This window comes from Diplotaxodon limnothrissa, linkage group LG12 (assembly GCF_057381915.1).
Source record: "Diplotaxodon limnothrissa isolate DT_005_m linkage group LG12, D_limnothrissa_male_GT1.1, whole genome shotgun sequence".
NCBI classification, from domain to species: Eukaryota; Metazoa; Chordata; class Actinopteri; order Cichliformes; family Cichlidae; genus Diplotaxodon; species Diplotaxodon limnothrissa.
In genome coordinates, this window is record NC_140607.1 from 9,205,085 (window position 1) to 9,231,646 (window position 26,562).

The 26,562-nt window shown below is 38.8% G+C and overlaps 1 protein-coding gene across 1 annotated transcript in view; it reads right to left on the minus strand.

Moving 5' to 3' along the window:
• Positions 1 to 26,562, minus strand: part of LOC146620850 (netrin receptor UNC5D-like) — a 283,997-nt gene that overhangs the window by 154,645 nt on the left and 102,790 nt on the right. Inside the window, exon 2 of the mRNA XM_085367098.1 lies at positions 26,199 to 26,417. Within this exon, the coding sequence (XP_085223224.1) occupies positions 26,199 to 26,417 (219 nt within the window). The remainder of the gene's footprint in view (positions 1 to 26,198; positions 26,418 to 26,562) is intronic.

Here is a 26,562-nt window from a genome sequence, read left to right on the forward strand (position 1 = left end):
CTTAGCTGTGTCTCTAATAAAACCGTTGTAACTTTGCTCTGTTTCACGTCAGCAGCATCAGGTAATGTTCATATGTTGATTAATGGTTTTCTTTCATTTTTGATCTACTGCAGAATATTTTTAAGGTCATCTGCTATAAAATCCCAAGCCAGGAAAATCTCGTTCATGTTTTTTTGAGTTCTATCCTCAGTTACTTTGGCACAAAGGCATCTGCTGTGATGCTTACACCTTGGATAAAGTCTAGCAAGTGTCAGCTTTCTTTTTATAGACAAAAAAATATGGATATTTATTGATGTGTGATCAGAATTATAATATTTCTGACTGTCTGAGTCAAAATTTCCCCGATTCGAATCGAATCGTGGATCAAATCGATTCGGGACCTTGTGAATCGGAATCGAATCGATTCTAGAAATCAGTGACCACCCAGCCCTAACTATACACACCAAATTACAGAAAATACTCTTTCACTGTGTACAAATGTGCAATTCCAACACAGGCAGTACAAATAACAAATGTACCCAGAGACACGGACATTCACATACACGTACACGTGATACAGCTCCTGTTTTGTCTGCTCGCTGCTCGCCAATGATAACATTCACACTCCACAGACGCTGGGAAAAAAAGGTCAGTAGTTTCTTTGCCCTTCCTTTTCCGTCTGCTCCTCAGGTGACTATTAAGCACCAGGACTCTATATGGAAACATGTTTGTGTGCAACACCAAGTGCTTCATAGCCAGATTTCTCCAAGGGAGGTTTAACTGCCTCAATTAAAATCACATAAAGGAGAGTGTGCAAGTCCTAACAGCATAAACATGTCTCCTCTTTTAGAACAAACAAGGATAAAGAGTTTTCCCCCGATGGAGCCAGGTGGATGTCGATTTCCTCTCACGCTAATCACACTTTGGAAAGTGAGAGTTAGCACAGATGAGTGACGGCTCCCCCGCCGTCCCAAACATACGGGTGGGAGGGGACCAGTTTACACACAGCACCCAGGGGATCAGTCAGCTCTCCCAGCGGGAGCCCCGCTGAGCATCTCCCAGATTTGGTGAGACAGGGAGGCTTTCACGGCGACTGTGAGAGGAAAATCCGAGGCTTGTTTCACAATAGGAAATAGTTTACTTCAGGGGATGGAGCTCAGAAAAACCCACCTACACTCACTTTACTAATCTCTTAAGGCTGATGTGAATCTTAACCATGTGGAATTCTCAGTTTGCATTAAAGTCAGTGGCATTAAATAAGTTTGTGAAGACAGGATGTTTCAAGGGCGGTCTATATTTTCCTTTTTACTGTGATATATGATGATCAGAAACTGGAGTTCTAAAGTTTAGCCTTATTGCTGTTTTACTTGCACTGTTAAAGCTACAGTCATGGTGTGCATACAACAAGCCAACCTGTCTGCTCAGTTACCGCAGTAGATTTCTACAGAGGAGAAACTTGGGCTGCCAAGGACTTAAATTCACAGGAATAACATTGAGAATCGGCAGGATGTAAAACAAAAATACCACCCACAGTTTTAACAAGCTTCTTGTTAGGAAGCACTCTGTACAAAAGCAATTTACCATTTTCTGTTTGTTAGTACCTACAATCTTGGATGCACCATAGAGGAATCCCAAAGCGTGCAATAATGCTGCTTTTCTCCTCACAAAGTCTAATCGTTCTATCTGACCAGTGTTTTTATCACCAGAATTTTTATCATGTTGGTATACTAATTTTGAAGCAAATCTGCTTTTGTTTCTTGTTTTACTCTTCAGGTCTGTTGCCTGCCCTCCCCTGAGTGCCTGAGTGCAAAAAGCGACTTTCTTGTATTCAGTAAAAGCCTTTGTTGGGTCTTCACTGGTGAACTTTTGCTTTGTGCTCTGTTGCTACCATTAGAGGTTTGCACCATAACCACCATTGGCTATCACCTGTGTGGACAAAAAATTATTATAAAAACACACAATTACTGTTGATATTCACTCAGTGTTGGGCAGTATGGGTTTGCCACAGCAGATACTTGATCCTGTTCTGTATATTCTCCTTTATATTTTCATACTCGTTATCATCATGGGACCCTTGAACGTCCTACTGAATGTCTGACTAATAAAATTCCTTCTTTATGGCAGGGTTAGGCAGAATCCATTAGAGGATTTACTGACTGACATCCAAACACTGCTGAATCAAATCCTAATCCCATATTGGTTTAAGCCTTGGTAATACTCTTTTCATATAGCTCCCTTCATATTTCTTCCATTCTCGAGTCTCAGATACATGTCACAGTTATTAACAGAGAAGAAGCATGCTGTAAAAACTGTCAATTTATCAAATCATCCAAACCTCAACAGATGGATTTACTTGATTAATTATGCAGCCTTCAAATAGCCCTCTGATGAAGTTATTCCTGTTATATGCATCATAATTACTCTGAGTCGGATTTTAATACAAGTAAATATTCATGTTTATATTGGACAGCAAAACAACTACTTTCACGATTTGGAAATGCAGAAACGTTTCAGACAACAAACCATGTAAGATAAGATAAGTGATGTGTCGGTCGCGAACGAAACGGCTCTTAGAGCCAACTCTTTGACGTGAACGACGCAAGCCGGATCCTTATTGCAAGCCGTGTTTTTGTTTTTTTTTTCTTCTTCTTTCTCTCACCCTCTCTCTCTGTCTTTCGCACTTTTTTCCGCTTCACTCCGCACTCGAGCCCTGAGCTTGCGCTGGGAAGAGGGGGGAGGGGCGGTAGTTACACTCGCAGTAGCACAGGAACAGAGCGGGAGGGAGAGAGAGAGAAACAGAGCCAGGGACAACAACATCACATTAGAAAGGTATAGTAATCATCCACAACTACTTTCAGTTGCGGATGATAAAGGATTCAGAAAGTTAATTCATGCAGGCCCATATGACAGAGGATGTGTATCTTCTTTTTGTTTTCATATTTTAATTTATATTTAATTGTGTTGTGGTTTGCAGTGTTTTGTGTTGTTTCACTTTAAATTTGTTTAAAAGGAAAAAGCTGAAAATTTAAATAGTTAAAAGTTGAAATGTAAATACTTGGTTTTTGTATTATAGGCTAGGGCCGTAACAGATTTATTTATTGCATTTTATGTGGAGTGAATAAATAAAAGTATATTTACGGTGGCCCCTTGAGACAAAGCACGTACAAACTCCAAAACACGTACGAACTCTGAAGCACGTACAAACCCCGAAGCACGTACAAAATCCAAAACATGTACAAAACACAAACAGAAGTGCTCCAGGATGCTAGGGGCAGTGTTGAGCTTCTGTTACCTAGTGGCTACACAAGCCAGGAAGTACAAACGACTGGATTTGGTGTGTCGTAGTAACAGGTAAATGAACATTTTTTTTAATTATTTGAATATATATGAGTGCTTGTGTATAAATACACAAACAATACACATATGCTTTCAATTGTGTAATTTAAGTCATCTAAGTAGCTCTGTTTTGGAAGTTCAGTTAACGCTAGAAATGTGCTTTGGTGTTTGTACATGCTTTGTCTCTAGGGGCCACCGTATATATTTATATATAAACACATATACCTATATATACCAACCTGAAGAGCCGGTTGGGAGCTGAAAGAGCCGGCTCTTTCTAGTGATCCGAGCCGAACGAGCCGGTTCTCTAAAAAGAGCCAGAATTCCCATCACTAATATAGTGATCGAAATGCTATTACAAACTACTAAATATTAGAGACAGGAGAAAGTGATCACAAAACAAAAACAAAGTAAAAAGAAGAAGTAGGTTTGTCTACAAAGGTGCTAAATTTGTTGATTGCACATTTTGAATGAAGAACGTTTCTAAACTCTGCGTCTTGGCAGTAACTTGGCAGTAATCAGGAAAACTTGTGAAAATTATGACAGAGTTGCCCAGAGAGTCAAAGAAAGAAGCGATGGTGACCCTGGCATGACTTTATGTATCAGTTAGAGATGGCACGATACCACTTTTTTATGTCTGATACCGATATCATAAATTTGGATTTCTGCCGATACCGATATGAATCCGATATAGTGTGTTTTTTAATCAATAAAACTGTTTTTTTAATATATTGCTGCATTTTGTATAAGTTCATACTCAAGTTTAAATAAACAACAACACTAAAGCTATTCTGTTATACCTGTATGTAAAAAATACACTGCACCCAAAATATTTCATAGTTCAGCAATACTGATCAATCTAATAAACTTAAACCTACTCCATCCTCCCTATTCTGGTGTTTTAATTAAAGAGTACTTAGCAGAAATATTAAGCAACCTAACTAATAGGGTTGCAAACTCCCAGCAAAAAAAAATAGGGAACCACTGCCCCACCCTCCACCTCATGATGCTTAATCGACGTGATCAACTTTAATTTGATGCAGTGTGGAAAAAAAGAAATGCACAGAAATCAATTATTTTTCAAGAATAAATAAATAATTAATAATTATTATTTAATTAATAATTAAATAGATTCAACATCTTTCTTCAACAGAAGTGCAGACTGCACAGATGGTATTTTCCCAAAGGAAAAAGTAGTATAGCTTACTAGGGTATATTAGACTTAACAGTTACTATATACAGTAATGGACTTCTATACATTTTCCATCAAATTAAAACTTTGGGTGTCAGATAATTATTTATTAAAAGCTAGACATTTTAAATGAGAATAAGAAAGAAAAGTATGTCTTTGTGCCCCCTTTTCCCTGTTCGTGCCCTATCGCCCTTACCAGCCGTCAGCTGCATAGAAAAGGATCCTGGTGTAGAAAGAAATATTAAATAAATTCTAACAACAGCTTATCAAGGTTAAACATGCTGCTGTTGTTCAGCCGCTGGTTTCCTCTTTCTGGCCCGAAGTGGGCCAAAAACAAACAAGAGAGACGGACTTGCGACAGAAAAGCCGATCAGCTGATCGTTAATCAGTTTCACGATTGAAGTAGCAGCAAGAAGAGGCAGTCGCTCCATATATCGGTTGTTAAGCTTAACGTGGGAATGCTTTACAAACATTCAGAGATGAACTTACACACTTGCTTTACTTCTCTCTGGGATAACTTCATCGGAGATGAAATGCTGGTTTGAGGCTGCAAATACACACAGCCGCTCTATCACGTGAGCACACTGCTCCGATGTGCTACGGTTATGAGCCGAGTTACGCCGTGTCGCAAGTTTTGTGAGGTGCTTTTTTGATATTTAATGGATCAGATTACATTTTTGATTTCTCTCCGATATCTGATCCAGTAATTTACGTCAGTATCGGACCGATACGTAATATCGGATCGGTCCATCTCTAGTATCAGTGCAACTTTAAATTATATTGACATAAAGTGTAATGTCTCATCCTATAAAGTGTGAAAATATGTCTATATACCTTAAAACCTCTTTATACTGCTCATCACTCCCTTTTACCAATATATCTCATTACTCTGTGATTCCACTGAGGGCAATCTGGGGGTAGTTTGTGATAGAGAGATTTCTACTCCCACTTCCTCTTCTACAGTTCCCAGAATGCTTTTCAACCACTGCTTTTTAAGCTTGTTGCCTATAGTCTTACAGGGGTTTGTTAGCAAATAAATACAGTAAAAAAAAAAAAGGCCTGCATTTGTATAGCGCTTTACTCAGTCCTTAAGGACCCCAAAGCGCTTCACACTACATTCAGTCATTCACCCATTCACACACACATTCACACACATACAGTATATAATTTCTCATGAGCCAAGCTGTCTGTGAACACTGGGGTGTGTCTGCAGTCTGGCTGGTGCTCAAAATGACAATTGCCTTATGGTTGCATTGCTTTCTAGGCTACTGTCGGTGGAGGTAAAGGTATCTCCCATTAAGGATTATTATTATTATCTGTATTTATTTTTTTTGGTATGACTGTCGAACATTGGTCCAAAATGGTGACGCTAAATAGGGCTGACTGCTATGCAAATAGCTACTAACAACATTTTTTATTGATGGGATGGTAATAATCTATTTTTATAATCCAAGTCCTGTCCTTGGGTGTTACACAGCACACATTGCAGATATACATGGTCCTTCCTGAGCATCTCTTGCTAGGGAACTCAAGGGCATTGTCAGCTTTATCAGAGCCTAGTGATTCATCAGGCTAGTTGGTAAATAAGAGATGTTATCAGGTGCTCCTTGTGGCATTGAGGGCTCATGTCCTAATCAATAACATTCCAATTCTTCACTGATCTCCTCCTGTGATTAGCCGAACTAATCCAATACACAATGTTGCTGTCTATTACTGAGGCAGGACAAAGCCTTCCCGTTCAGACCGCCCTTATCTGTGCCTTTGCGTTTACTACTGATATATGGTGGGTATAAGCCAAGGGCTACTGCGAGGACATCCTCGGGCTCTTCTAATTGTTAATCCACTTGAGCCAGCAGGTAGAAAGGAAATTTCACTTGGCCTGGCAGCACCACGGGCAGTTAAGTGAGATGACTGTAGTGAAAGCTAACCAATCGCCACCCAGAGACATAGTAAGTCAAGATAAAATGCCCTGTAATTTTTCTAACTACGTTAAAAGGAAATGGAAGATAGCAAAGTGGCATGGATAATGAAAGAGGTTGGGAAAAGGAGGGGCGGTTTGGACTGTCAGTCAGTAAAGAGTGGCAATGGCAGCAGGCATTTACTGACGTGGGGATGCTGATGAACAAGCCAAGCCTAATTTGAGTTAATGAATATGAAATATGCATCAGTTTTCACTCTCAAAATGATATGCAGTGAGCATAACTGATGAAAGAGGAAATGAACAGCATTAACTAGTCTGATTTTAAAGCATGTGAAGAGAACATTATACATACAGTATTAGCCTATAGAACTCTGAATTACAAAGTCCACACTCTAGGTGTGTGTGCGTGCGTGTGAATGTATATATATATTTTTTTCTCACACACTTAGTCTCAGATATATTGATAGAATACAAGGCATGAAAGACAGCTGTACAAATTAGACAGCTGCTCCAACTTATCTAGCCCTTAACAGATGGATTCACTTGACTAATTATGTGTTCAAACAATCCTCTGATGAAGTGACTGATATCAAACACAACATAAATACTCTGAATGTAATTTTAATGGAAACAGAAGTCTGTGGTTTTATTAACAGTAAAGATGGTAGTTACATAAAACCCATGGAGGCTTTAAATTATTCATAGATTTCCTGGAGGTACATGAAGGTCATTGGAAAAGACCTCACTGAGTCCTAAATTCCTGTTATGAGTTCCTTCTAACCACCCATTTCTATTATTGAGGAGATAAGTCTTTTTTAAATAGTACCATACTGTCCAGTAATTTAAGGTTCACATAGCCAAGATCTACAAGTTCAAGGTTTCCAGTGTTGATTTTCTCCTAAAAATGTAGACTAATCTGTTTAATTTACCTTTTAAGCTTTAGGGATTCCAATCATCTCTAAGGCATGAGTTGTAAGAAAGCCAATAAAAACAATGAATGGACAAAGCTGCCATTATTAGCTTGGAAGTAAGCCTTGACTATATACTTATATATATATATATACTAGCCTTGATGGGTCAGATATGTTGTACATAGACATACTTCATAGTCATACTTCACTCCTGTATGCCACCACAGCACTGGTAACATAACTGTAGAAATAAGGTGCAACTGAACTGCACACATGCCTATCTTCAGTGTACTCCAGCATGTAACAAATAGCACTATGAAGTGGTGGGGGAAAATATTCTCTGAGCTCTGAAACACAGTTAGTTAATGAAATGCTGCAGGTTAGATCATACCTGGGTAATGTTTGTGATTGATCTCATTAGAGATAAGCTTATATTACATACCCAACAGCAGCAATGAAAGTCATCATCACAGCACTAAGATAATTCACAATTGTAAAAAGGTAAACCTCATCAGTAGAGCCATCACACAAACACTTAGCTTATACACTCATGTTGTTCTACTGGATTTCCACATTACAGAAGGCCATTCACACAGTGTAACTGATAAAACACACACACACACACTTAAGGAAGGAGGCCGGGGACTGGTGAGTGTCAGCACTACGGTCCAGGATGGGACGACAAACACCCACAAATACATCAGGAAGATGCCCTCACTGATCGTGTGCTCAGTAAATACCTGTGGGACTTCCAGATATAGGCGGACAAAATGGTGGCAGCTAACCAACCGGACATAGTGGTGGTGGACAAACAGAAGAAGACGGTCGTAGTGATAGACATAGAGATACTGAATGACAGCAACATCAGAAAGAAGGAACACGAGAAGCTGCAGAAGTACCAAGGTATCAGAGAAGAGCTTGAGAAGATGTGGAGGGTGAAGACAACAGTTGTCCCAGTGGTAATCGGTGTACTAGGTGCAGTGACTCCCAAGCTAGGCGAGTGGCTCCAGCAGATTCCAGGAACAACATCAGAGATCTCTGTTCAGAAGAGCACAGTCCTGGGAACAGCTAAGATACTGCGCAGGACCTTTAAGCTCTACTAGAGGACTGGGAGCTAGACTCTTGAAGGATAGACCAGGGGCGAGAGGGGGATTATTTTTTATAACCCTTTTTTATAAACATTTTCTAGGTCTTCCAGTTTGTAAAAGAGCCTACCAAGGTGAGTATGCAAACTTCAAACAGAAAGGTTGGGATTTGAACCAGAAATCTATCCCCAAAAAGTTCATTCTGTTCATCTGAATGTAGCGTTTGCAGTGGTAGAAACGTTTCATCACTCATCCAAGTGACTTCTTCAGTCTCAGCTGACTGCAGGCTTCCCCAACCAGTTATAAACAGTACATGAAGCTACCATCACTGGCAAACAATTGGCTGTGAGGTCAGTTTCTTCATTAATATTCAAAATGTCATGAGCATGGATCAACAACCACTGATCAAAGACCATTGATCAATGACCACTGATAACTGAACAATGAACAGGTCAATGAGTACCATTTGCAGAGAGTTGGGGGATGGCTGCAATCACAGCATTGTAAGATGGTGAAAGATGTACCTTCAGGCCCCCTCCTCAATTCAGAGATCGTCCTTCCTTTTTCACTTAAATGGCCTCCTTGACTTCCCGCTTAAACCAGGGTTCCTCCCTGTCGAGGATGTGTATACCCTTATTATTCAAAGAGGACTTTGTTATCCTACCCCAGAACAGCACCAAGTCATTGGTTAAGGTATGTGGATGACACCTGGGTGTCAGTACGTACCACAATTCAATGATCACATTAACTCAGTGGACCAACCCATCAAGTTCACCAGGGATGATATGAGAAATGACAGGTTAGCCTTCTTAGACTGTGAGATTTCCATCAGTAATGGGGGACATTTAAAAGTTGATGTGCTCTATAAACCAATGCATACGGATCAGTATTTATGGTTTGACTCTCATCATCCACTAGAGCAGCGGTCCCCAACCTTTTTTGCGGCTTATGTTCGACAATATTTTCACAGACCAGCCTTTAAGATATCACGGATAAATACAACAAAATAAAACCAGTACCGGTACCAAAAAAAAGAAGATTTATTCATAACACACGGGAAAAGACCCAGGGAAACCAAGTTAACGATAAAAACTATTTAAAAAAATAATGCTAAAAACCAATAAAAACAATAAATTTCACACCCAAGCCTCAATTCTCGCGGCCCAGTACCAAACGACTCACGTACCGGTACAGATACAGCGGCCAGGAAAGCAGAAGAACAACATATCAAGAAGGCCCTGAGTAAATGTAGTTATTCCAGCTGGACATTTGTCAAGGCTGGGAAGGCACCTAAAGAAATCAGTCACTTGGATGAGTGATGAAACATTTCTCCTGTTGAAATTGCTACATCCAGATGAACAGGATCAACTTTTTGGGGATTTCCTTACCTATAATTGAGAATGCAACAAGAAACCAGAAATCTAATTGCTGTGAGGTGAGCTGGTGCTAATCACTAAAACGTCATAGCTGTCTTGATTAGCACTGGACTTTACGTTTACCCAGTCTCATTGTAAATTGATATTAGCTCTACTGAGTTCATGTTTGATTCCATTAATCAATGTGTTTTAATTAAGTGAACCAATGCATGACTTGAAAGAATGTAGCATATGTAGAATTAGGTCAACCACGTGTCATTACTGCAAATGTTTTTGACCCTTCCTTTCTCAGTAAACTGTATAGTGTTACATAGGTTAAATGTTAAATTTATCACTTTTTTTCAAAATCTTTAAGCACTTTTGTACCTGTGACACACACACACACACAACTGCATCAAGGACAACTTGCAGTTCAGAATCGTGACACTGCGGTACGGACTGAAGGAGCTGGGGTATCCGATTATACCTCCTCAGCCACAGATGCCATCATACTAAAGTACACCTACTATACTCACAAGCATATGAACGACTGGAGGTCAACAAAAATAAGATTTTGAAAAGTATTCAATTTATATTTAAAAGATTTTTGTGTAGCTATCCGAAAGACACATACAATTCCAGATTATAGGGAATTCTGTGTCTGTGTTGAGCTTGAGCCTTGCCCATATGGAAAAGTAATAGGAAAAACTTCTAAAAGACTTGCATCAGCTTTAGCTTGCTTCATATAGTGAATCATATAAGGCTTATATGATTTACTCATGAAAGTGGCCACTTTCATATATTATTTTAGTAAGTATCCAAAACATACAAGTTCCATTTATATAATTTTTTCGAGGGATCTTATATCTGTTTTCACTCTTGTATGCTTTTCATACAAGTTTCACACAAGACAGATACAAACTTTATAAGATTTATATATATCTTTTCCATATGGGTGGTTTTATTTGTTCCATGCATTATTGTTTCTTGTTATGGAGATGACCGATATTGGAAGCTAAATGAAAAGGCACACATATTTATTGCTTGGGGATTCCTTATTGAGTTCTTTACAGATGTTAGCAGTATTCACCTGTTCCCGGTGGCCTCCTCACCAAGATGTGGAGCAAAAAAGTGAAAGAAGCTCAATTACTTGCTGAATATATGTAGCCATTTAAAGCATGTGTGTTATTGAATTATTTATAGGAATGGTGCTTGTCTATGCGGCTATTTAACTTCTTACTTAGATTTTGCTGCCACCAGAGATTCAGAAACTCCTGCTGTAATAATAAAGGCTACAAATTGGGGAATTAATGTAATTTCAGCCTTTTGCCTTTGAACCTATAACTACACACGACCAACTCATGGTTTGCTGACACTGGTATTACCACTGTAGGAGTGGAAATGTACAAAAAGTTTAAAGTATTTATGAATCAGGTTAAGTCTTTAGAATCAGAAAGACAGAATCAGAAAGTAATATTGCTTAGTTCTAAAATGCATTGTGTTTGTAAATCCACTGTGATAACAGTAGACTGACTGCACTTACTTTTCTTAAGAAAACTCAACTCCATGGTGGGTTTTTGTTTGTTTTGCTAATAATTTAAAAAAAAAAAAGGGGGGGGGGGGGGGGGGGGCAATTTAGGCATTCATTGACTCACTGATACATTCATCCCTTCATTTTGTACGCTATTACTCAGTGGTTTTCTTGTCTAACCCACTTGGTATCAAATTGGGTTGTATGTGGCCGTAAACTAAAATGAGTTTGACATCCAGCTCAAAATGCTAAAAACCGTAATCAGTGTGTAATTTCAGTATCAGTCATGCCCTTTAATGTAACTCAATTTAACAGACAGAATGTACTCAGTATACTATTACATGGATAGCTTTAATTTGCTTCATCATGGTGTTAGTTCCGCCCTTCTATCCCCTCAAACTTGAGTCTGAGGTTCAAATCACAGCCAGTGGTTACCATGGCTACACAGCGTTTGGTAATAATATGTCAGTGCATCTGGCATATTAGGCAGGCCAATACGTAATCATGCAATATACTGCATATCAAGATTCTCTGTCATAAAGAGAAACCCTTGTATGCACGGATTTGGCTTATTTCATTGTTTAATACTTTAACATGTCCTTATCATTTATTTAATTATTTTTGAAATGTAATCTTTAAATATTACTAATTACTCTCTAAAAAATATCCTCAGTTCTAACTTAATATCATTTTGTTTGCAGCAGGTTTTTTCTTCTTTCCTTTTTTTTTCTTTTCTAATTTCCAGTTTTTATTTGCACAGTGTTTTTTGTAGCATTTTATAATACTGTTGATGAATGATATGACACTGAGTATTTATTTTTGTAACAAGTATTTTTATTTTTTAAATATTACATTTAAATAAATTTAAATGGCATTAAATGAATGTCTACAGAAAAAAACCCTTTGCCTCATTGATGTGCCGTGCAATTTAGAAAATGACAGAAATACATGTACTGTAAAATTAGTGGGGGCTTTATGGGTGAATGAATAAAGGTCTAAGTCAGAGCTTGAGATAAGTTATTCATCTATAGAATGAAGATGTGCAAAATAATACAGGAACAAAACTAAACTAAACTGAGAGGCGTTCTAACAAAATAAAAACAATGGACACCAACAGGATTGGAACAAAACATCCAACCTATAAGACAGAACAAGGTATATGCACCTGTGATATGTCTTGGACTCATCACACCAACAGAAACAATTTTGAAAGATCTCTTTGATCAGTGAAGGGGTGTGCCATCTTTCATCAAAAACCAGAGCGAGATCAAGTAGTCCCTGCTTCTCATCAAAATCCCTCCTCTCTGACTCCAGTTCAAAGACCACAGGGGAGCTTTGAACCCTCTGCTATGGGGATTGCAGCTGGTCATTATGTCAAAAAAGCCTGTCAATCATCTAAAAGCACATTTTTTGTATGACAACTAAAACAGAAAGCATCTCCGCATCTGAACAATACCCTTTTTATGTCAGAAACACTTTTTTTTTTTCTCATAAAAACAAGGTTTGCATGTATTGTTACCTACAATAAGCCACTGTGCCACAGTGTTTAAGCTGTGAAGCAAACAAGAATACCTCCATGTACCGGGAACCAAAGTACACATGCATGTTTTGTTGTGTTTGCTTGGATTCCATTCACAATAACAATGTTTGCCCACTTGATCTAACTAATGATGCTGGTGCTGGATTGTAAACACATTTCTATCACCCGATTTTATCTTTTGGGTCCAGTGGATGAAGAGTGGAAATTAAGAACAAAGGAATTGTTTTTGCATATTCTGGTCCATGTTTTTGAAGTTTTACTGCAAGACATTAAAATTATGTCACACAAAACATAATGAGAGAAATGTTTCATTATGACCAGGGGCATGATGCCCACAGCTGTTTGGGACACCACTGCTACACCTTAATAACTGGTAGAGGTTCAGAAGAAAAAAATAAAAATAACTTGCACTGACAAACCTACTCCTTGGAGATGGGCTGGGAAACCAAAGACAGATGGATTAGCTCCATCTCTAATTTACAGTCTGCCTTGTCCAACCTAAAATAAACAGCTTCTGAAAAAGAAATCTTAATGTCCATGACAACATCATCTCACGATTATTATTAGTAGCAGTATTATTATTACTACTACTAGTAGTAGTAGTATTAGTAGAGTCAGTTCAGGTCACAATATCACAAAGAGATGTTTCCTTCTCAATTATTATTGAACAATGAAAAGACATGATATACATTTAAATCCAAAGAACCCAGCCCCTCATCTGTCAAGGAAAAATGCTGATTTTAATGAGGGATATTTTAAAAACATGTGTTTGTCGTTCTTCTCTCAGCATGTGAACACTTATAAACTGCTTAATTACAGATCTTCTTGTTCTGCTCTTTACACAACAGAGATGCTGCCACAAAGAGAGAGAGACGTGTCTCTGTGTCATTTGAAGACTAGGTGTAGCTTTTTCCATAAAGATGAAGCCTTACAGGATCCCTGTTTCATTAATTGAGGATACTATTTTTTTAGAAAGGCCACAGAGTGAAAACCGCTGGAGTTTGTGCGCAGTCTGCATCTTTGCCCATGTTCTCCTTGTGCGTGTATGGGTCCGCCTCTCAGGCTCCATCCAACAGTCCAAGAGACATATTAAGATATATTAGGTTAACTGGAGATTTGAATTGCAGGTTGTGGCTCCAGCCCCTCTACAACCCATTTGATGAGTAGTTGAGTAAATAAACAACCTAATAGATATTTAAATTTAAAATATGAATTCAGGTCATTAAAACAATAGCAACTGCCCAGTATATGCAGGTTCTAAGAGACAGAAATTGCTTCTGTATTGGGACAAGGTAAAGTGTAACATAATGGAAAATTACAAATAGATAAAGTACGTTTGTACATGCAACTGCATGTATTGTATGCATTTTTCTTTAATACTGTTCATTATTTTTGCTTTATTTGGCCCCCTCAGTTACTAATGTTAATTTAACATGCTATTAAACCCTAACCCTAACTATAATCAAAGTGCTCTAAAAACCATCATTCTAACTGGCAAAACAAATCAAAAACTATACATATTTTTGTATTTGGCTTACACTTTAAAGAGTTAACACTAATGTCTAGAATAACACATTTGAGGCTGCCAACTTCCTGTGTGTTTTGTGGAACAATAAAGTTAATTTACAAATGTACTTGTCTTTCCCTCTTTGTCCAAAAAGAGTGACTCCAAGCACAGTTTAACTACGGTGTTTGCACAAAGATAGCCTCAAAGCTATGACAGAAGCATCTCAACATGATCAGGTTTAGGCCGGGGACTGGAGGGAAACTAATGTAGTGGAGGAGGTATCACATCCATTAATCACGCTGCCTTCTGTAGCATGGAAACAGGAATATTACAGTTTTTCTCGATTGCTTAAACACTATAACCAGGCCTCTAAACTAAAATTTCAAAACCGTAACGCTACTGTTCAAAAAGCTCACCCATTTCCCTGAACTATAAACACTATTCCCTGCTTTGACACATGACTCAAATTTGGTGAACTGCTACTGCAAAACTCTACACACAAATCCCTACATTTTACAGTGCTTACACCATGTAGTCATTTAGAAAGCACTAGCATGCAATAATGTTAACTTAAGTCAGCATAGCTTGAGCTCAATTAGCACACAATTAACCAGGTGGAAACACTAGGAGTCAAAATTTAGCACACACCAATCAGAACCTGCGATAGATAGATAAAAGGGCCAAAGTCAGCTCATTCAGGTTTGAAACAATGGATCCAAAGAGATGCAAAGGAAGAGGACGTGGTGGAGAAAGAGGACGTGGTGAAGGAGGTGGAGAACGACGGCGACAAGGAAGGGGAAGAGCAAGGGCAAGAAGACAGTCAGTCTCGGATGAAATTCGAGCCACTTTAGTTGACCATGTCCTTGTCCATGGGATGACTATGAGGGAGGCTGGGCAACGAGTACAACCAAATTTGAGTCGCTTCACTGTTGCCTCCATCATCAGAACCTTCAGGGAGGAAAACAGGTAGGTGTACTTGCAGTAAGACTGCTTTGTACAGTAACGTTTAAGTTACTGAACTTATGTGTCTTGAGTTTCAGTATGTTTCCATTATTTGCCTGTAAAATGACTGTGTGACAGTTACAGTAATGAGTGCTTCTATTTTTGTAGGACACAGAGACGACCACCTGGTGGAGGCAGGTTAAGGCTTTTGTCGGAGGAGCAAGAGAGGGAACTTGTAAACATGGTAATTGCAAATAATGTAATCCGCCTGCAAGAGATTCAAAGGAGAGTGATTGAGGATGATCATCTTTTTCGAGGCATAAATGCCATCAGCCTCTCCACAATTGACCGCATCCTCCGAAAGAATCAATTCCGGATGAAACAGGCATACCGAGTCCCTTTCGAACGAAACTCTGACAGAGTGAAAAACCAACGTGTGGAATATGTTCAGGAATGAGTTTTGATACTGTATAAAGTATTGTGTACCATCACAGCATGGCAGTTTATGCTGCCATTTCAGCACTCTTGAACTGTGGTTCAGGGTACCGATTGACTCTACTGTGTTATGTGTTTTGCAGAGAATCTTTGAGATTGAAGGACGGCCTGTTCCCCATGAAATAATCTTTGTGGATGAGGCAGGTTTTAACCTGACCAAAAGAAGGAAAAGGGGGAGGAACATAATTGGCCATCGGGCTATTGTAAATGTCCCTGGTCAGCGTGGGGGGAATGTCACTATGTGCGCAGCCATCAGCCAACAAGGGGTACTCCACCGCCATGGCGTACTAGGACCCTATAACACTATGCTTCTCCTTGCTTTTCTTGATGGTTTAAGACAACATATGTTCCAGCTGGACTACAGGGAACCAGCACAGCCAGAGCAGCCTCACTACGTTGTTGTGTGGGATAACGTCAGCTTCCATCGCGCTGCTCTGGTTCGTGATTGGTTTACCAATAACCCAAGGTTTTCTAATATCTTTCTGCCTGCATACTCTCCCTTTCTAAACCCGATAGAGGAGTTATTTTCGGCATGGCGGTGGAAAGTGTATGACCGAGAACCTTATGTCCATGTTCACCTCCTTCAGGCCATGGAAGAGGCCTGCCTAGACATATCAGTAGATGCATGCCAGGGGTGGATCAGGCATGCAAGAGGATTTTACCCCCGCTGCCTGGCTGGGGCCAATATAGCCTGTGATGTGGATGAGATTCTCTGGCCTGACCCAGACCAAAGACAAGATGCTGAGGTGGGATAATGTTTCTGGTGTGTGTTGTACTGTATAGTACATGAATGACAATGTGCCACTGTACATACATTGGTTGCGTCTTTTGTGTTTATCATGTGACAAGGGTTTTGAAGGGGAGAACCATAAGCAACCTATTTGTTTTGGAACTATTGTTTTGAATTAATTGTACCAGTGTGCAAAACTCTGTTGTAGTGTGTGTGTTTTTGAGGGCTTGTGTTTGATGTCTGTGGGCAAAGTTTGGTTTTTCAGCAGGAGTGAATAGTTTTGGGTGTAGAGCTTCATTTTGACCTGGAAATAGGATGTTTGGGAAATTGAGTGAGATGTTATGGATTTGTGTTTACTGTTGTGAGGATATGAGGCGTAGTTTCAGGAAATGTGTTTTAGCAATCGAGAAAAACTGTAATAAGTGGCCTCGTGTAAGCAACTCAGAGTAATGTGTTACTGGACTTGTAGGTATTGCATGTAATCAAATGAAGTCAGCCCCAGACCATCTCACTACCACCACCATGTTTGACTGTTCTTTTCATGAAATGTTGTTCGTTTTATGTATTGGGATGCAAACCTTTTTACCCACCGATAAGGTCAGTGTTCATAACTCAACACACTAAAGAGGCTGTGACCAGAGCAACATCTAAGTCCTTTTGTAACCTTTTGTTCTTGGAGCCATTTTGGGAAAGTTCTGTTCCATGGGCTGTGTCCCAATTCAGGGTCTGCACGCTTGAAGTACGCATTTCAAGTGTGATTACGTCACCGCCACGCGACGACGGCTGTCCCAATTCGAAGTGTACTTCAAATGCATACTCCAAATGCGCCGTCGATTTCCCCAAATATCAAGCGTGGTCCGGTGCACGCTTCGTGGTCCCATATATCCCACAATTCATAGCGCGGCGGTGGGTGTGGATAATTTTGCCGCAAAATATGGCAGAAGGGAGCGGCTGAAGAGGGTTTTTTTTTCCCAAACTTTATTGAACTTATAAAGCGAACAGTCAGTCATTCCAGTTCAGTTTGTACAGGCAAATAAGAGTAACAATATACAGTACAATGAAATAAGAAGGATAAATAAATAAAGGATAAAAAAGAAAAAAAAAGGGGGGGGGGGGGATGTGACAGACTTCATGACAACTTTGTACTTGAAAGTTGTGACAGCTCATTCCTTAAACATTTCTGAATGAACTTCAATCAATGATAAACCTTTTTTATTGGAAGTTAATTTAAGAGAGTTTAAGTAATATTCAATTTCAATCAAAAGCATATTAAATGATGATATATATATATATATATATATATATATATATATATATATATATATATATATATATATATATATATATAAAAAAAACACCCAGCACGCCCCTGCGGGCGGTTTATCCTTCAAGCTCGGGTCCTCTACCAGAGGCCTGGGAGCTTGAGGGTCCTGCGCAGTATCTTAGCTGTTCCCAGGACTGCGCTCTTCTGGACAGAGATCTCCGATGTTATTCCCGGGATCTGCTGGAGCCACTCGCCTAGCTTGGGAGTCACCGCACCTAGTGCTCCGATTACCACGGGGACCACCGTTACCTTCACCCTCCACATCCTCTCGAGCTCTTCTCTGAGCCCTTGGTATTTCTCCAGCTTCTCGTGTTCCTTCTTCCTGATATTGCTGTCATTCGGAACCGCTACATCGATCACTATGTAGCGGTTCCGAATGACAGCAATATATATATATATATATATATATATATATATATATATATATATATATATATATATATATATATATATCGTAATTGTCGGGCTATAAGCCGCTACTTTTTGCACAAGCTTTGAACCCTGCGGCTTTTAGTCAGGTGCGGCTTTTCTATGGATTGTCCATGATTTGTGTCATATTGTAAGATGATTTGTTTTGTTTGTTCCGCTGTTGTACGGCACTACGTTGCCTGGCGGAAGGGCATGTGATCGGACACACAGGGTTCAAGAGTGGTATGTTGGTCACGTGTCCATCCGCCAGGCAACATAGTGCCGGACAAATAGCGTGAAAAACAAACTTCAAATTAACGCTACACGTTCAGCGGGAGTCGTGGATGAAAAGCAAGTTATGCTCAACTCCACCGGTGGAATCTGACAGCGTGGAAAAGTGTGAAAACATCCATGATCACCAACGGATTTCGAAGGGCTGGACTGCTGCATGATGGAGAGGAAGACACCGCCATGGCCCTTCTGAGGGTGTTTGACTCTGACACTGACAACGAGGATTTCTTTGGTTTTGAAAGTGACAACGAAGGAGAGAAGCTGAGAGTGGATGACGTAGCCACCCTGAGCCTGTTCGTATCCGACACTGGAGAAGAGGACTTTGGTGGTTTTAGTGCGCGGGAAGATGGTGGTGAATGACTGACTTTTCTTCTTGTTAAAGCCGTGTCACTGCACCTGAGCCTAAAAGGTAGGCCGAATCTATTTTTCTGGTGTGCTGTAGGTTATTGTTATGTACTACATTTGTTACTCATTTATGAAGCACAGTACATGTTTCGTACTTGTAATTACCGCTACTTGTACATATACCTAAAAAGTTATGCAAATATGTACCCATAACTTGTTTTTCAAAATATTAATAAAAGTGATGTGTCTCCAAACAGCCATCTCTTTCCTGACAATTCCCTTTGTGCATATTCTCTTACATATGATAAGTCAACATTGAAACACCTGCGGCTTTTGGTCAGGTGCGGCTAATGTATGTACAAAACAGGATTTTCCCCTGATTTTAGCTTGTGCGGCTAATATTCAGGTGCGCTTTGTAGTCCGGGAAATACGATATATATATATATATATATATATATATCATAATAATCTGACAATACTATAATATTGGCCATATTATATTTATGTTACCACAGTGAGATGATTTTAGTCTCATGAACAACATTAACTAATTGTTATTTACTAACTAATCTTAAATGACTGTTCAGCACAGAAATGAAGCCCAACTATCAGGTTTTACAGTCCTGTGGTCTCAGCCTCAGATACTCAACTAATCAATGTGATGTCATGACAAAAATGAATGACCAACAAAACATTTTTCTCCTTCATTTCTGTCAAACAATGCTGTATGTAACGTGTCTCGCGGTTAGCATCATGGTTGCTAGGCAACCTGAACAGCGCGACGAAGCGTATACCGTCCCATTTCACAAGCCTCTCACTTCCGCACTTCTCGTACTTATAGTACGCACCGTACGTAGTATGCGTAGTGCACGTACTTCAAGCGTGCAGACCCTGAATTGGGACACAGCCATGTTTTCTCCATTTGTAGAGTGGAGTCTGAAAACCTTACAAATGGCTTTGTAATCTTTTCCAGACTAATAGATTTTGTTTCTCATCTCTTCTTCAGTTTCTTTAGATTGTGGTTTAATGTGTTTCTTTTTCAGATCATTTTATTCTACTTCACTTTGTCAGACATCTTCTATTTAAGGGTTTCTTGATCAACAGTTGTACGTGTAATGGGGCCTCAGTGTGGCTTGTAAAATTGTACACAGCTTTCCAAAAATGTAGTTAATTATAGTTAATTCATAATTTAACAAATGAAAGCACTGCTTGCTTTGTTTAATCTGATGAAATGCCACTGCTTAAATGTGAATTCTTTGTACTAATCTAGCCCTTGTTAATTCATATCTTTATAAGACTCAAAACATTTCTAAGATTATCATGATCACGGCATGATTATCCCAATGGTTTTTGAAGCCTTAGTCATTAGTATATATTACTTTTTTGGAACCACGTGACCATATTTGGATGAGATTGTAGAATGCTTGGTTAGCAAGCTAGAACCATGAACTACTGTATATGTTTGTAAAGCACAGATTCGCATACGTGGTTATTAGTGCTAAGTGAAAGATTAAATAAAATAAATCAACATAAATAGTAAAATTTCACTCACTCAACACATATTCTTGGACAGTCTATACCACACAGAAAGTCATATTATTTGTCAGTTAATTTTATTCTGCCACAAACAAGAATCCTGTACTTTGATATGCAAAGCAGACAACTGTTAACTATAGCTCCCCATGTTAGCACCTACCAGTAAAAACAAAAAAAATTAAAATTCACCCACCGAGGTATTTTAATGTGGGAACCTGTGGAAGTAGACACTCTCGTGGTCTTTTTTTTATTTAATGTGGAAATTACCACTTTATTCTACAGTCACAATAATATGGTTACCTTTGATATGTTGAACAACTAGAGAGCAGACACAAAGTTAGCCATTCTACTTTGTATTCTTATTTATACAGCAATATAGAACAAATAGCTGACAAAAACTGGCCTTAATACCAGACTAAGAATGAAAAGTGTAGCAGCAGGACCCCTGAGTGTATTGATCTCAGCAAGGGATTACTGCTTATGAATTCAGCTTTTTAGTTGTTAGGGGAAAGGTGTTATATGTTATTTGTAAAGGTTCCACAACCTTTTAATTCCGGAAGCAAGAATTTGAGATTTTTACTTCAACCTTTTGTTAACATAGCAGCTGTATGCTGTAGCCTCGAGGCAACAGCAAAAGCTTTTGGTATAGCGTCTCACTCTTATCTGTCAAATCCACTGATTAGCTTCCCTCCTGCTGGATGCTGATGTGGAATATGAACTGAGCTGGGCCAAATACCACCAAGTGAACTTTCCCTTGTACTTTTCCACTGTACACAAAACAACAAACAATTTGAAGTTCCAAATTTCATTTTGCCATTATCAAGCTCACAACAATTTCACAGCACAGCAATCACACTATAATGAACTTCCAGAAGCAATTAAAGGCTCTTTCTGTGGAGAGACCTTCATGAATACAAGAAAGACGGCTTTCTTGCAGCCTGTAATCACAGAGCATTCCAGCCGAGGTGTCACATTGGCTTTTGTTGTTTGCCAGAAATCCTTTCAGGAGACCTCAGTCAGGTCTTCTAATCAACACGCTTCCGCTTGACAAAAGCTAATGGGACTTAATTGGTATGGCACGCCACTGCTTCCATCACACTTCAAATCACAACCTCGCCCGACACTTATATCATTTGGACATGTATTGGTGGCACACATTGTTTAAACAGTATTCACACATTATTTTAAGGTTCCCAGCTGGTGTAGCCTGAGGGCCAGCATAGTTTCTGAGTGACTAGCCTTGGTCATGGCCTCTGTAAAGCACTTTGTGATTTTATCTTGAAAGGTGCTATATAAATAAAATTTTACTTTACTTACTTTACTAAATAAAATGACTTAACTAATCAGTTTAATTTTTGAACATATAAGCAGTAAACTAAACACAGTGAATAATAAAAACGACTGCAATGAGAAAGTGCAATTTAGGCTTTTAGGAATGAATAAACTCTTAGTCGGGGTATTTAGAACTGAACTGGATGTACTGATGCTTCTGAAAATTCTTACATTTTCAAAGAATACCAGTTATTAAGCTTAATAAGAGGAACAAGACAATAAAGCAGATGCTCTCCAGAGATACATGCAGAGGGAAAAGTGTTACCCAAGGGGTACTCAACTAATTTAAAACTGCACTTGCATAAAGTGCAGAGGACTTGCAAGAGAAAGATTAAAAATAACAAATGAAAAAAATCAGTTTAGTCAGTAGAGACTTACCTCTTAAAATTCACCAGGTCACCTTCACTTTTAGCCTTTTATGTGTAATTTTCATCTATTTTGCATACCCCAATTGAAAGCTTACAGAAGAGCTGTAAAACTAAACTGCGCCTAACAGATTTGATTTCAAAGGGACGTCATCTATTTGCTGAAACTCTGCTAGTGTGGCATGTGGCTAAAACCTAACCTAACTATAATCCTACCTCCAAATGGTTTGAAAGCAACCAAGTGGATGGTAAGAGTTTATAATATACATCAAGTATGAACATTCAGCATGGTAGTGTCACGGTCCGCTGTGACAGACCGTGTGGAGAGTGCGTGGAGGACTCAGGTGCGGACACGAGTGACACGGGAGTAAACTTTAAACAAAAGCGAGCCTTTTATTGTGGCTGGTAACGCAAGAGAAACAAACAAGAATAAGGGCAGCTCAAAAGCAATAACTAAACAGAAACCTAAACTGGGAATGAACTAAGGTAAGGCTATGAATACAACAGACTGGGCATGGAAACATGGAGGGTGGGAACACAGACGACGCGACACAGACTGTATGAAACACAGAGACTAAATACACATGAGGGATGATCAGGGGAAGTGGATGCACACGGGGAACACAGGTGACACTGATAATCATAACAAGACACGGCAGGAGTGAACGTAACACTGATGGGAGATGGGCAAAGTAAAACAGGAAGTACACAGAGGTTCAAACAGGAGGAGAGAGAACACGGGGAGAACGCAGACATAACGGGCTGGGGAAAACATAGAATAAAACACAAAGAGAGACGAGGGCTCATAAATACACAGAGGGGCACACAGGGGGTAAGAGTCACGAAGGGAAAACACATAAGGAACAACGTAACAGATCAACCCAGGAAGCATGAAATACATGAAAACTAAGAATACTGGGCCCACATGGCCCAGGACCATGACAGGTAGAGTCTATGTAGAATCTTGGTGTTATGTAAGCGCATGCTTTGATTTTGCGAATCAAGTATTCTTTTATCAGCGTGTACTCTTCATCATCTGGTATAGAATAAAACCCAAGATAGGCAGTCATATGCTTCAGTGATACAGTTATACAAAGACTGTAAAAATTAACCTATGCCAACACCTGAGACTACAATTGTGGAGGAAAGTGGAGGAAAACACGTCTTCTACAGTTCAATTGAAAAAAAACCTTAGCTAATGTGTAGCTTACATGTAGGATTTACAGGTTACTGGCTCTGGTGCCTACTGTATAAAACAGTGATATTTTATGTCTGCAAAGAGGGGCACTATTGTACAAAATGGAAAAGCCATTTATTAGAAAGTCTAACCATTTATTAGGTTTGACTTGCTGAAAAAAGAGCACAGAGAGAGGCAAACTCTTTCTAGGGAGAGTAGTTACTAGGGAAGGAACATTGTCTTAATAAAGGAAACCATCCATATATAGGCAGAGAAAAAAAGAACTACTGAAATCACAAATCTACTACACAAAGTTGATGTGATGCCGTTTTTTATAAGTCATTTTATAACCTCCTGTTGGAAGTCAGTGCTGTTGAGCTGGCATTCACTCCTTCTAAAGGTGTTAAAACAATGTGGAAGAAATTTGGCAGCCTTTCTTCTGCTTGGTAGGAAACTCGCAGCAAACAAACATTCTTGTCTAAATGAAACGCTTTGTTGGCCCATCAGTCAATCTACCCAACCATTCTCCCTAAGAGTGATTTTGTTGTTGCTGCTTCAGTGAGATCACACTGCTTCTGACTTTGTTTCTAGCAAAAATTCTCTATAGTTCACCAAAAGAATCTCATTTCTGGTGAATTAAAAATTGATTTTGTAAAACTGTATGTATTTATTTAAGTCAGCTCTTGTTGTCTGGATGCCACACACTGGACACCGCATAGTTAAATAATTTTAGTTTGTTGAAAGTTCCTTTTCCTCAGTGAGTTTTTTTCATGTAAAATGTGAACTATTATAAACAACAAGAAAAAATTCTAAGTTAGAACAGACACAGTTAGTTGATGGAAAGGATTTTTCTACTTGTGTTGCAGAAAAGTTTCTTTTGTATGAAGATGGCACCTTAAACTTCTTTGCACCAGATGGAATATAACTGGGTTTTCTTTGAAATTTGACTCACATGGTTTACATCCATCATGGTTAGAGTTTGCCCAAAGTTGGGTTTATGAATCAAAATTTGAAGGTAAATGTTTCAGTATCTTCACATATTTCTGTGTTCATTCCAAATTAAAGCTATTTGACTGTTTCCTTCTAAAATTTCTCCACCCAAGGGAACTGCAGTACAACACGGTGAACCAGCATCTACTCAATGGGCTCAAAGGAAGCACTTCCTAAATTAAAAATGAATCAAAAATGTAATTTAATAATCAAATGTGCATCAAACATGCAATTTAACTATTAATTTTCAATTTAGCTGCAGTCAAGGGGAACTGCTGCTGTAACACTATTTCAGAGTGTGCAATCATACCAGAAAAAGCATTTAAAAATGGGTCTTCTTCATTGCTGTGAGTGACGGCTCATGTGAAACTAGCTGAAATCAGGCTGATGTGGTACAGTATATAAACCTCCATCTAGTAATGCAAGGAGCTTAAAATAAGCACTTCACATATTGCTTGGCCCAGCTATGATTACTGAGGCTGTTCTGCTTTTGTTGCCTTAAATCATCTGAGGCCACACTGATATTTCTCTTGATGGTCTGCCTAAGCTGCTGTGGTCAGGACCTGAAGTCATTTTCATGACTGTCATGACTGCCAAGTCCACCAGAACGCCCCAGTTGGGATGCAAACCAAGAACCTTCTTACCGTAATTGAAATGGGTTTATGGTTTTAGCCAGTTAAGTTGGTTCAGGCAAGTAACCAGGATGCCTCATGGATGAATTCTAGGTGTTTCTGGGAGACACTGCAGAGATTATAATGCCTCAGTGGACTTGAGAACATTGTGGTTCCCCACATTACCAGATAGAGGAGTTGGTTTGGCGAGAAGGTCTGAAAATATGGCAAAACTGATTTTTTAAAAGATGGTTTTGATCTTTGTTAGAATGATTATTTAACATGGTCTCTGATGCCAGGATATGGGAGAACAAATGAATAAATATTAATATGAGATAATATGATTGCTTGAGGTCAGGGTTACCAGTGAGTAGGTCAATGGCACTTTCCTCAGTGTCAGCAAAATTCAAGTAAACTTTCCTTCAGCATCATTTTAGTTGACATATATTTAGCTGAAATATCCATAGTAACTTTGTAATTTAGTTTACATAATCATGGTTGTAGTTGAGCTTTACTCATTTTTCTGAAATAGTCAAAATATGTTTATCTAGAGTTTAGTCAAGGCAAGGTTTTAGTTTAAATTATGTTAGATTTCTTTTGTTTCTACATTCTTTAATCATTTTGATGATTCGAACTAAATAAATGAAAGATATTTTAGACCGTGGGGAAAAAAAACTACTAAACTGGAACACCAGTGTTTGCTTTGACAGATGCTACAGATCTCTGCAGAGACCTTTAAAATGGAGAACTGTTTACGTATGCAATCATCTGACTTGAACACATCATCTAGTTTATCCATAATGTTTCTGAGGGAGACATAAAACAAGTTTTCTTTGTCAAATTTTGTTTTCATGTTTGCTGAATTTCCTTTGTGAAAAACAGGTATTCAAATAAAACTGATTTATTTTAACTTTATAATTAACAATATTAATACTGTTGTTATGTAAGCTTAAAAACTGTTTCAACACACAGACTGTCACCATGTAAAATGCGAATTCCTTTAGCAAAAAGTTTAAATTTCTTGTCTTCTGATAACACCAAAGAGTAGTTGAATATAGTAAATAACAGTTATTAACAATAAATATCAGTAAATGCTGGTGTTACTGAACAGTTTTCAAAAGCTCAGTAGTACACAAACTCGATAGATAGCATCATTTGCTTAATTTAATTAATTTACAAGTTTATGTTACTTTTTAAACATTAAAACCAAGAGCTTTATGTGGAAGTGTATATCATCATTATTATTATTATTATTATCATCATCATGTGTGGAAGTATAAAAAGCTTTGTCTTACCAGTGTTGAGGTCCTTGTACTCGTGAGAGAAGTGCTCGTTCTGATGAACCCACTCCCCATTGCATTTGAAGAAGATCTGTAAGGCAGGCACAGCTCGACAGCGCAGCTTGATAGGGTTACTTTTGACAATGTAGGCATCCTCCGGCTCCTGGATGAAGTGGGGCAGGGTGCCCTGTACCGAAGGTACAGCATCTGGTTGAGCATCACCTGTGGCACCACCTATAACACAAAACCCTGGTTACTTCACCATCCTAGTTGTTTCTTTAAGGGGAAAAAATAAGAGCAGAACAGGTAGTCTGATGGAAACAAAGACATCATTGTTCTGGTATCAGGTGGATACGCAATTTAGCAGTGAAAAGTGCAT